The sequence below is a fragment of the Neoarius graeffei genome, chromosome 6, assembly GCF_027579695.1.
Source record: "Neoarius graeffei isolate fNeoGra1 chromosome 6, fNeoGra1.pri, whole genome shotgun sequence".
Classification (NCBI taxonomy): Eukaryota; Metazoa; Chordata; class Actinopteri; order Siluriformes; family Ariidae; genus Neoarius; species Neoarius graeffei.
Window position 1 is genome coordinate 93,131,476 of NC_083574.1, and position 12,326 is coordinate 93,143,801.

The following is a 12,326-nucleotide window of genomic DNA, read 5'->3' on the forward strand; positions in this document are numbered from 1 at the left end:
GATCCAATATTGCATATCTGTGAGTGGCAAAAGTATGTGAACCTCTAGGATTAGCAGTCAATTTGAAGGTGAAATTAGAGTCAGGTGTTTTCAATCAATGGGATGACAATCAGGTGTGAGTGGGCACCCTGTTTTATTTAAAGAACAGGGATCTATCAAAGTCTGATCTTCACAACACGTGTTTGTGGAAGTGTATCATGGCACGAACAAAGGAGATTTCTGAGGACCTCAGAGAAAGCGTTGTTGATGCTCATCAGGCTGGAAAAGGTTACAAAACCATCTCTAAAGAGTTTGGACTCCACCAATCCACAGTCAGACAGATTGTGTACAAATGGAGGAAATTCAAGACCATTGTTACCCTCCCCAGGAGTGGTCGACCAACAAAGATCACTCCAAGAGCAAGGCATGTAATAGTTGGTGAGGTCACAAAGGACCCCAGGGTAACTTCTAAGCAACTGAAGGCCTCTCTCACATTGGCTAATGTTAATGTTCATGAGTCCACCATCAGGAGAACACTGAACAACAATGGTGTGCATGGCAGGGTTGCAAGAAGAAAGCCACTGCTCTCCAAAAAGAACATTGCTGCTCATCTGCAGTTTGTTAAATATCACGTGGACAAGCCAGAAGGCTATTGGAAAAATGTTTTGTGGACAGATGAGACGAAAATAGAACTTTTTGGTTTAAATGAAAAGCGTTATGTTCGGAGAAAGGAAAACACTGCATTCCAGCATCAGAACCTTATCCCATCTGTGAAACATGGTGGTGGTAGTATCATGGTTTGGGCCTGTTTTGCTGCATCTGGGCCAGGACGGCTTGCCATCATTGATGGAACAATGAATTCTGAATTATACCAGTGAATTCTAAAGGAAAATGTCAGGAGATCTGTCCATGAACTGAATCTCAAGAGAAGGTGGGTCATGCAGCAAGACAACGACCCTAAGCACACAAGTCGTTCTACCAAAGAATGGTTAAAGAAGAATAAAGTTAATGTTTTGGAATGGCCAAGTCAAAGTCCTGACCTTAATCCAATCGAAATGTTGTGGAAGGACCTGAAGCGAGCAGTTCATGTGAGGAAACCCACCAACATCCCAGAGTTGAAGCTGTTCTGTACGGAGGAACAGGCTAAAATTCCTCCAAGCCGGTGTGCAGGACTGATCAACAGTTACCGCAAACGTTTAGTTGCAGTTATTGCTGCACAAGGGGGTCGCACCAGATACTGAAAACAAAGGTTCACATACTTTTGCCACTCACAGATATGTAATATTGGATCATTTTCCTCAATAAATAAATGACCGAGTATAATATTTTTGTCTCATTTGTTTAACTGGGTTCTCTTTATCTACTTTTAGGACTCGTATGAAAATCTGATGATGTTTTAGGTCATATTTATGCAGAAATATAGACAATTCTAAAGGGTTCACAAACTTTCAAGCACCGCTGTATATAGAGTGAGGGTTTAAAAATCACCATCCTATTTTCAACAATATGTCTCTACCAATATGCTTTCAGACAAAGGAACAAAAGGACGTCTGATCCAATCTTCCCGTAACAATAGCACTGAAAATGAGAGGCCTTTCGTTTAAGTCTCTTACGTTTCCAGAAACATGAAACATGCTGTATTTCCACTCACGTTCATCTTGGATTAGAGCTACAGAATCAGTAATCAGAGTCCAAAAAAACTGACTAACCGACCCCGGGTACAAGTCTTAAGTCTCAAGGATTAAATCTCAAACTCGCTGCCAACACAAAGACGACAATTCAACACCAGTCTGTGAGAAATAAAGGTTAAATAATTCAGCGAGGCCTCCGCTGCACCTGAACCACACAGCAAACTGATACATGGAAAACACTGGGGTCATTTTACCTCCCACGTTCCTATACATATACACACACACACACACACACACACCAGAAAGATCTGTATCATGGTGACAAGGACCAGATTGTCTCATATGTAGGAGGGGAGATTCCCAGAGTGTGTGTGTGTGTGTGTGTGTGTGTGTGTGTGTGTGTGTGTGTGTGTGTGTGTGTGTGTGTGTGTGTGTGTGTGTAAAACAAGTGTATAATCACTCAGCAGCTACATTGTTCCATACGCCTCCTCTATAGCATGGTTTAACAGGCCGCTTTATTCCTCATACACTGAACTAGATGTTGTCGTCCACATTTATGGCATCAGATGGTGGATTACAGAAGTCAGGTGACTGATTTTTGTTTGTGTCAGTCGTCTCAGTCACTGTTTGCTTCTTTCCTGGCCTGGTTTTCCTTTTGGTAATGTGTCCGAGGAACATGCATTTATAGGAAATTAATCAAAGACAGGCTCATCCCAAAGTGTTTTCGTCATCTTCTGCTGCAGCAGTTCACCAAGAATTACTGTAAAATGTCTCATCTCATCTCATTATCTCTAGCTGCTTTATCCTGTTCTACAGGGTCGCAGGCAAGCTGGAGCCTATCCCAGCTGACTATGGGCGAAAGGCGGGGTACACCCTGGACAAGTCGCCAGGTCATCACAGGGCTGACACATAGACACAGACAACCATTCACACTCACATTCACACCTACGCTCAATTTAGAGTCACCAGTTAACCTAACCTGCATGTCTTTGGACTGTGGGGGAAACCGGAGCACCCGGAGGAAACCCACGCGGACACGGGGAGAACATGCAAACTCCACACAGAAAGGCCCTCGCCGGCCCCAGGGCTCGAACCCAGGACCTTCTTGCTGTGAGGTGACAGCGCTAACCACTACACCACCGTGCCGCCCCCACTGTAAAATGTTTTCAAATATAAAATATAAGCAGTCATTCCAGGGCTCGACATTAATGGTTGTCCGCTTGTCCGGGACAAGTGATATTTCATGTCGGACAAGTTCAGCGTCTCAGTTACTTGTCCGATCGGACAAGTGCCAAAATACGCCGATATTCGGGTTACATATCAAATTTATCAGTTTATTCACATGATTTCCGAAGCATCTCACTCGACATATTGTTTTGATGAACCACCGGATGTTTCTCTTAGGAAAGAGCGATGTGCGCATGCGCAATATTCCGCTTGCGAAACCGGCCAATACCGCTTCATGTATTTGAGCTGAAAAGTAAACGGTCATTTACCAGACCCTCCAGGATTTCGCAATGTTGTGATTTGCAACTTCAACGCAAATTCAACCAATCCCCGTGAATTCAGGGCGGTGTTGCAATTATATCCAATCACCGCAACTTTCCCGCAAATTTGACCAATCGTTGGCGTCGTCTTGAGTTGACGTCGACAAACTACCTTCCACCTTACTTCCGTGTATACGTTCAAGAGAAGCAGCATGTGCGAGTCAGTGTTTATGTTGGCTTAAATTCTGTTACTGAAAGTGTGTTATGTTTACAGGCCCCGATCAGATCCCTGGCAGGATTCTGAGATCCTGTGCTGATCAACTAGCCCCTGTTTATGCTGAGATCTTCAACATGTCACTGACTGAAGCCGTGGTTCCATCTTGCTTTAAACAATCAATCATTGTTCCTGTACCTAAGAACAGCAAGCCAGCAGGCCTGAATGACTACCGCCCAGTGGCCCTTACATCAGCGGTAATGAAGTGCTTTGAGAGGCTTGTGAAAAAACACATATGCCACAGCCTGCCCAGTTCTTTCGATCCTCACCAATTTGCCTACAGAGCAAACAGAAGTAGGGACGATGCCATCTCAAGCCTACTGCACACTACATTGGCCCATCTGGATGAGGGGAGGGGAAATTATGTGAGAATGCTGTTCATAGATTATAGTTCAGCATTTAACACCATAATCCCCCTTCGCCTGGCTGACAAGATGAGGGCGCTGGGATTTAACACCCAGTTGTGCAACTGGGTGCTCAGCTTCCTCACAGATCGCCCCCAAGTGGTCAGAATGGGGGGGGTCACTTCAGGGAAGTTGACCCTCAACATTGGCTCACCCCAGGGTTGTGTTTTAAGTCCATTGCTCTATAACATCTACACACACGACTGCACAACCACCAGCAGTTCCACTTTCATCATCAAATTTGCTGACGACACCGTGGTGCTGGGTCTCATCTCACAAAAAAACGAGCAGGCCTACCTGAAGGAGGTGGCTGACCTACCACTGTGGTGCCAGTCCAACAACTTGGCCCTGAATGTCAGCAAGACAAAGGAAATGGTGGTGGACTTCAGGAAGGTGCAGAGCAGGACATATACACCACTCACCATTAGCGGGGAGCCTGTGGAGAGGGTCCCCAGCTTCAAGTACCTGGGGGTACACCTGGCTGAGGACCTCTCCTGGTCACTACAAACACAACACCTCACAGCGAAATCCAGGCAGCGGCTGTACTTTCTCCGCCGACTGAGGAAGTTTAAGGTCTCCCCTTCCATCTTGACCACATTTTACTCCTCAGCGGTGGAGAGTGTCCTAACAGGCTGCATTACGGCCTGGTTTGGGAACTGTACAGCACGCGACCAGAAAGCACTGCAGAGAGTGGTGCGCTCTGCAGAACGGACGATCAGAGCCCCCCTACCGAGTCTGATGGACATATACACAAAGAGGGTGGGAGCTAGGGCCAGGAAAATCATGCAGGATGCCTCACACCCAAACGATAACCTCTTTACCCTGCTGAATTCAGGCAGACGACTACGAAATCTCCATGCACGAACAGAGAGACTGAGGAAGAGTTTTTATCCACAGGCAGTTAGACTGCTAAACTCAGTACATTTTAAATGATCCCTTTTATTACAGTTTTTATATCAGTGTTAGAGGACTCATTTTCCTCTTTTTAACTGTGCACATTTCATTTTAATCTTGTTGGTATCCCCAGGCTATTTTAACTTACTCATTAGTATTTTAGACTTATTTTTTACATGTCATGCTTCAGGAGTCATCTTTTACTTTTCTAGTGCATTTACTTATTTGCATATGTTGTTTTTATTCTTATTTATTTATTTATATGCTGAGCTGATGACCCCTTCAACATTTCACTACATGTAAAATGTATGTGACAAATAAAAGCACTTGACTTGACTTGACTTGTGAAGGACTATGCGCACTTTACATTATTTTTTTACTTAATACAAGAAATTAATGGATGCCAACATTTTTGCCAAAATGGTATTTTATTTTCCATTGTTTAGGCAGCTTCAGCATCATACTGTGAGATTCTGTTCAAATTGCTTTTTTTTTCTTCTATGAAGCCTGAGCCATTTATTTTATTAGTTTATAATTATTGTTTAATTTAGTCTTCAGGAGAGACTGCCTGCACACAGTACTAGTATTAATAGTTTTTTCTTACATGAAAGCTGAGGCATTTATATTATATTTTAAGGTAACTTCATGTCGTGCTGTGAGGTTCTATGCACTTTAACTTTTGAACCAACAGGTGCATTGGTTATCCACATTGGCATAAAGCCTATTTTTCTGCATTTTTGTAGTCCTGGTAATCTTTTATATTGGTAAAGTTGTTTATAGGACCATTTCTCAGTGTCTTTGTTTTTTTTTAATCAATAGTTTTTCAGTAATAACTTAATATTTAACATATCACTCAATTTTAATCACAAAAAGAGAAAATCGCAACAATTTCTCACAACTTTCACTTCCTCCCGCAATGTAATCGCAACAAAAACCTAAAAAACACCGCAACTTTCATCGCAACCATTAAATACCATACAGGAGCCACGCTGAATAATTAGACAACAACAATTAATCAGTGGAGGATATATATTCAAAGTTAATAATTTAAAAATGAAAATATATATAATTTTAATTTTCTGGTTTTCAATTTCTCATAAATAAATTAATGATTGATGGAGTCCAATTTTTTTCTGCAGTGAATAGATTTTTGTGTTAAAGTAATTCTGGTGAAATTAGTTTATTACAAATAGTTTTTTTGTGGGGTTTTTTCTCAAATTTTTCTTTGGTCAAGTCAACTTCACATTTGGACAAGTAAATTTCCTTTCAACTTGCCCAACAGGACGAGTGGTTCCAAAAGTTAATGTAGAGCCCTGCATTCCCTAACCAGCTGCACTTAATATGATAAAACCAGAACATCAAGGGCATAGTCGCTCACGTGGCCTGCCATCAAAACAACCTCGATGACCAAAACATCAAACAGCACTGAAATGTGACGATGTGAGAGAGGACCAACCTCCATGACAAACTGTTCACAACAGAAACATCAACAAAGGACTAAATTTTGTTCCCCGACAGAAGATCGACCCAAAGCATCGATCAGAACTGATTTCGCATGATAAATGAGAGGAGATACAATTCTAGTCAGAAGAAAATGTGTTAAGCTGACTTAGGCCCTGTCCACACGGCAACGGATTCAGGTGAATCTGATAAAATTGTTTATCGTTTCGGCCTGGCGTCCACACGGCACCGGCGTTTTGGGTGCCCCACAACGATATTTTTCGAGAACGGGTTCCAGAGTGGAAAAATCTGGCAATGGCACCGTTGCGAAGTCATCTGCATGAGTAGAACAGATTTGTTTACGATGACATCACAACCACATGACTAGAACAAGCAGCACTCTCGCTGTTTTGTATGAACCACTGCATTGCATTCACTCTTGTATACAGCTTTTCTTTTAAATAAACAAGGAACTGAACCATTTCTTGAATTTCTTTTTTTTATTGGATAAGACTGCTTTTCAAAATGTTCACACACAATATAAAACGTTATATAAATTATATAAAAATGCTTTTCAAAATGTTCACACACAATAAGAAAATTAAGTTATATAAAACTATGCACACTAATAAAACTAATTTGTACACACAGAAGGCACGATTTCCTCGCGTAGTCGCAGCCATCTTCTTCTTGTTGTTGTGTGCTTGTTCCTGTGAGTGCTTCACGCCAGGTAGAAGAAGGGGTTTATGCGCATACGTCCTACTTCTTCTATTGTTCTGGTGTCTCCGATGGGACCGTCTTACAGCGCACGTAGAGGTGTGGCATGTGTATTGCATCATTTTCAGCAAGCGTTGCATTGCCATATGTACCTGATATTTTACTGATTCGTTGCCCATGTGGACGCGATATTTTTTTTACCCACTAAAAAAAAAATCTCGTTGCCGTTGTCGTGTGGATGTAGCCTAAGACATCTTTTATCAGCCACCTACAATGCAGCCATCAGAATTCTGATTCTGATTCTATGATGATCCATGAGAGGATAAATACCTGATACTCCCTTTTAGTCAGACAGAACTGAGGAAGACTTTCGGATGAGAGGCGAAACGTTTTCAAGAATCTTCAAGCAAGTCCAGTTGCTCTTTTCTACCAACCACAGATTACTATGTACCTGGATGACTGAGAATCTTCACAGACATATGATAAAACCAGAACGTCAAGGGCGTAGTCGCTCACGTGGCCTGCCATCAAAACAACCCCGATGACCAAAACATCAAACAGAACTGAAATGTGATGATGTGAGAGAGGACCAACCTCCACGACAAACTGTTCACAACAGAAACATCAACAAAGGACTAAATTTTGTTCCCCGACAGAAGATCGACCCAAAGCATCGATCAGAACTGAATTTGCATGATAAATGAGAGGAGATACAATTCTAGTCAGAAGAAAATGTGTTAAGTTGACTTAATTACTAATTTGTTCACAAAGAATTGACAATACAATGATCAAGTTTTGTGCAGAAGGTCGAGTTCTTTCAAATAAAACAATCAGAACTGAAATCCATTGAGGACTGATGGAGGGAGGAGACACGATTTAACTGAGAATAAACAAAGCTGTAAACAAATTGTTTACAACGGGAAAATCAACAAAGAAACGACCAAGTTTTGTTCTTCAAAGGAAGATCTGCCCAAAACATCAATCAGAACTGGAATCGGATGAGAAATCAGAGAGGAGATACAATTCTAGGGAGAGGCCTTTGTTAATTTGGCCTAATTAGTAACTCGTTCGCAAAAAAAATTGACAAAACAACAACGATGTTTTGTGCAGAGTGACGAGTTCTTTCAAACAAAACAATCAGAACGGAAATCCGTAGAGACCTGACGGAGGAGATACAATTTAACTGAATTGTGGACAATGGACAGGCGAACGCCACGCCATGGCAACAGTTCATCGGCCTTATGGCCAGATACTCTAATGACACAAAGCGGAAACAACTCTTTCCTGAACACTGTCCTGACTGTGACAAGCTTCTGTGAATGAGCTGTTACTACACTGCAACCCTGCTATAACAAACTCCTTGCTTGGGCGACGTCCAAATAGTTTGTTATAATGAAAAGTTCGTAATACTGAAATGGACCCATGTGTCACACCAAACACTCGTGTTATATGCGAAATTTTACGCACATTCTCCTGATCACAGGTTTCTCTTTCCAAGTCAGTTCACCAACTGAGTTAAAGGCGTCACGCAGTGGCGATAAAAGTCGCATTATTCTGCACCAGAATGCTTTCGAGATTCGAAATAAATTGACCGTCGATTTTTTAAAAGCTTCCCGCGGTTGTAATCAGTCCTTATTTGGTCATGCCCATCACTTGAAATTTCCCGCATTCGCAGCGCCCCTTCTCGGTCAATGGAACAGCTGCGTGACGTCATACCAGTAACCACTCGGTGCAGTTGCAATGGCGGACACACCAGAAAATAGGAGCGATGCTGAGGAAATTAGCTTTGATTTTACCGATACAGAAGAAGAAAATGGCCCACAAGTAGAGATTTTGACAGCTGAATGTCCTGGTGGTATCCAGCCTTACAGATTTGAACCTGAGCGCTCATCTTCAGAAGAAAATGAGGACAGTTCTGACGACGACGAGAATGAAGAAGACCGGCGACTTGAAGACTTGTTTTGGTTGGTTTCTCTGACTAAATCACTACTTGTGTGTATTTTTAAAGACCATTTTCACTTGAATTAGAATGCTGTGTGATTAATCTATGATTATGTGTAATACTGATAGCTGTAGGGCGGGGGTGCTCAATACGTCGATCGCGATCTACCAGTCGATCGCGAGGCCAATATAGGTAGATCGCAGACCACTTAAAAAAAAAAAAGTCCCCTGTTCCTCCTGCACTTGCTAGTTAGTAGGCCTAACCGTGACATGGGGACAGGCAGCCTATCAGCCACTCCATCACTTGATTGATGTACAGGGCAGCCAATCACAAGTCAACAGATTTTATCAGACACACCCTGTTGCCTAGGTTACCACTCAAACGACAGTGCGAAGTGCAGCACAACAACAAACTTGTTAAGTAGGCTACGTCTTTTATTTTTTTGCGGAATCAAAGAAAGAAAAAAAAAATGAGCCATTCTAAAATGAGTGGGGGAGATGTCGGCCTACCAAATAAGAAGCAAAAAACCTATCACTACCATATTGAATGGGAGGAAGAGTTTTTTTTCACTATGTCCTTTTCGAAGTGCGTTTGCCTGATCTGTCAGTCTAGCATTGCTATTCCAAAGAAGGGAAATGTGGAGAGGCATTTTCGGACAGTTCATGGGAAATACGAGGCGGACTTCCCACCGAAAAGTGAATTAAGAAAGAGGAAGGTGAAGGAATTGAAATCGCAGTTGTCCGGACAGCAGTCACTTTTCACACAGCATTCATCGAAAGCTAAAGCGGCTACCGAAGCCTCATTCAGAGTGAGTCGTGTCATCGTGAAAAACATGAAGTCATTCCAAGAGGGAGAGATAATGAAAGAGGCATTCGTTGAAGCAGCAGAGTCGTTGTTTGGAGATTTTAAAAATAAGGCCGAAATAATGTCTTCAATCAAAGCCCTGCAACTTTCACGACACACAGTTACAAGGCGCTGTGAAGCCATGGCTGAGGATGTAACCCAGCAGATGTGGAAGGACATCGGAGATTGCGAGTGCTTTTCACTGCAGTTGGACGAGTCTACGGACGTCAGTGACACAGCCCAGGTATGCGTTTATATTCGTATGGTGTTCAGCGACATGACGGCAAAGGAAGAGCTATTGACAGTGATTCCCTTGAAGGAACATGCGCGAGGAGAGGACATTTTTCTGTCATTTAAAAACTTCATCGAGAACACTCAGCTCCCACTGTACAAATTAGTGTCCATCACCACGGATGGAGCCCCCGCAATGGTTGGTCGCGTGAATGGGTTTATTGCCAAGTGCAGACAGGACGATGCTTTCCCAGACTTCGTGAATTACCACTGCATAATCCACCAACAAGCACTTTGCGCGAAGATGCTGAACATGAAAGAGATCATGGACGTGGCGACGAAGATCGCCTGCTCAATTAGAGCCAAAGCACTTCAAAGACGGCTATTCCGCGCACATCTGGAGAAGGCTGACAGCGACCACTTTGAGTTGTTGCTACACACTGACGTGAGGTGGCTTAGTCGCGGGAAATTCTTGCAACGATTCCGAGAGCTCTGTCCAGAAATCAAGGAGTTTTTTCGTGAAACTGGACATGCAGAATACAAACAGCTGAATGATGAACAGTGGCTGCTAGATCTGGCTTTTTTAACCGATCTTACAAACAAGCTGAATGACCTTAATCAAGAGCTGCAAGGAAAAGACAAAACGGTGACCGACATGATCAGCTCAGTCAATGCCTTCAAACGTAAAATCAAACATCTGTCCTCAAAGCTTCAGCGCCATGATTTGGCAAATTTCCCGAACCTGAAGTCAGAGTTGGAGACGCAAGGGAAGGCCTGTGCGCAACTAAGCAGCGCACGCTACACAGAGCAGATTGACAACTGCCTGTCCGAGTTCGACAGACGTTTCCAAGACTTTGCTACACTCGAGCCAGTGGCTACATTCATGTGCTATCCGTTTCAAGAAGATGCCGAGATTGATTCACTTGCGTCAAAAATCGCAACACTGTTTCACCTGAATTCATCTGGAGTGGAAGATGAGATTTTATCACTACAAGCTGACATTGAGCTGAAGGCCAGAGCTCATGGACACTTCTGGAACTTACTCACAGAGAAAAAGTACCCCAACATGAGGAAATGTGCTACTTCCCTGACTGCATTATTCGGCTCAACTTATCTGTGCGAATCAGCCTTTTCCCACATGAAGATCATCAAGTCCCAGTATCGTTCCACCATGACTGATGAACATTTGGAAATGTGCTTGAGGCTGGCTGTCAGCAGCTACCGTCCGGACTACGCATCCCTGGCCGACTCAATGCAGTGCAAGTCATCAAATTAAACTCAGGTAATAATAATATTAATAATAAGTTATTTGTTAAATGCTGTGCAAAATTGGTTAATGCAGTTATGCAATGTACATTGACACACATTGTACATGTGTTCATTATATGTTTGCAGATGCTAACCTCCTCACCCCCATCATCACAATCAAATACCGGACAGAGAAAGAGCAACATCACTGCGCCCACCCTTTGGAACTCCCACCCCCTGGACATCGTAACTCAGATAGGACTGACCTTCACATTTATCTCTCTCTCTCTCTCTCTCTCTCTCTCTCTCTCTGTGTGTGTGTCTGTGTGTGTGTCTGTGTGTGTGTGTGTGTATTTTGATCCTCTTGCAAAGGCCATTTGTCTTTGAGCACAATGAAAAGCTAAATAAAATATGTATTATTATCGTTATTATTATTATTATTATTATTATTATTATTATTATTGTGTGTGCGTGTGTGTGTGTGTGTGTGTGTGTGTGTTGATCCTCCTATAACACATGAAGAGCTACAAAAAACAGATGTATTATTATTATTGTTGTTGTTATTATTATATGGTAATTACAAAAACATGTTCATAGCTTATTTTGTTGTAATATTGGCTCATGCAGTTATGCAAGGTACATAAGCATAGAGTGTACATATTAAGAATCTTCAATAAATTTAAAAATAACACACGGTTCTGTGGGTCGGTAGATCATTTTGACTTGGTCATTTTATAAGTAGCTCGCATACTGAAAAAGTGTGAGCACCCCTGCTGTAGGGGGTGAAAGTATAGCTAGAAAGATTGAATTCTAGCAACTTGACAGCTTGCGATCTCGCGAAACGCAGTGGGCCTTCTGATACAGTAGACCCCTTGATATTCCAGTTTTCATCATTTTCCTTTTATTGCGGTTGATTTTAACTTGATATTCAGTATGTTATAGGCTGGGAGTATTGAGCTTTGTATTGTATTGTTTAGTAAACGCACAATCGTCAGTAATAAGTGATAATTATTAGTTAAAGGCAGCTCTGTGGCATAAATCTTTCAATTAATCTTCTGTCATCCATTTGCTAAAATTATGTGACACATGTGTTATCAAGACAACACTTCATGTGACAAAGAAAGATATGACAAATACATAAATGTATGAAAATCATTTTGTCCAATTAATGATTGATACATAGAAACACTTAAAACATGTGTTTTTAAAAAAATATTTTTTTTCTATCAATACCTA

General features: G+C 42.1%; 1 protein-coding gene across 1 annotated transcript; it reads left to right on the forward strand.

Annotated features, from left to right (window-relative positions):
* Positions 1–8,920: 8,920 nt before the first annotated feature.
* Positions 8,921–11,486, forward strand: LOC132887584 (general transcription factor II-I repeat domain-containing protein 2A-like). Its single transcript, XM_060923048.1, has 2 exons — positions 8,921–11,124; positions 11,238–11,486. The coding sequence occupies exon 1, from the start codon at positions 9,238–9,240 to the stop codon at positions 11,116–11,118; it is 1,881 nt and encodes a 626-aa protein (XP_060779031.1). The 5' UTR covers positions 8,921–9,237; the 3' UTR covers positions 11,119–11,124; positions 11,238–11,486.
* The last annotated feature ends 840 nt before the right edge of the window (positions 11,487–12,326 follow it).

Coding starts and splice junctions, on each gene's coding strand:
- LOC132887584 (XM_060923048.1), top strand. CDS start 9,238: ATGAGCCATTCTAAAATGAGTGGGGGAGATGTCGGCCTACCAAATAAG.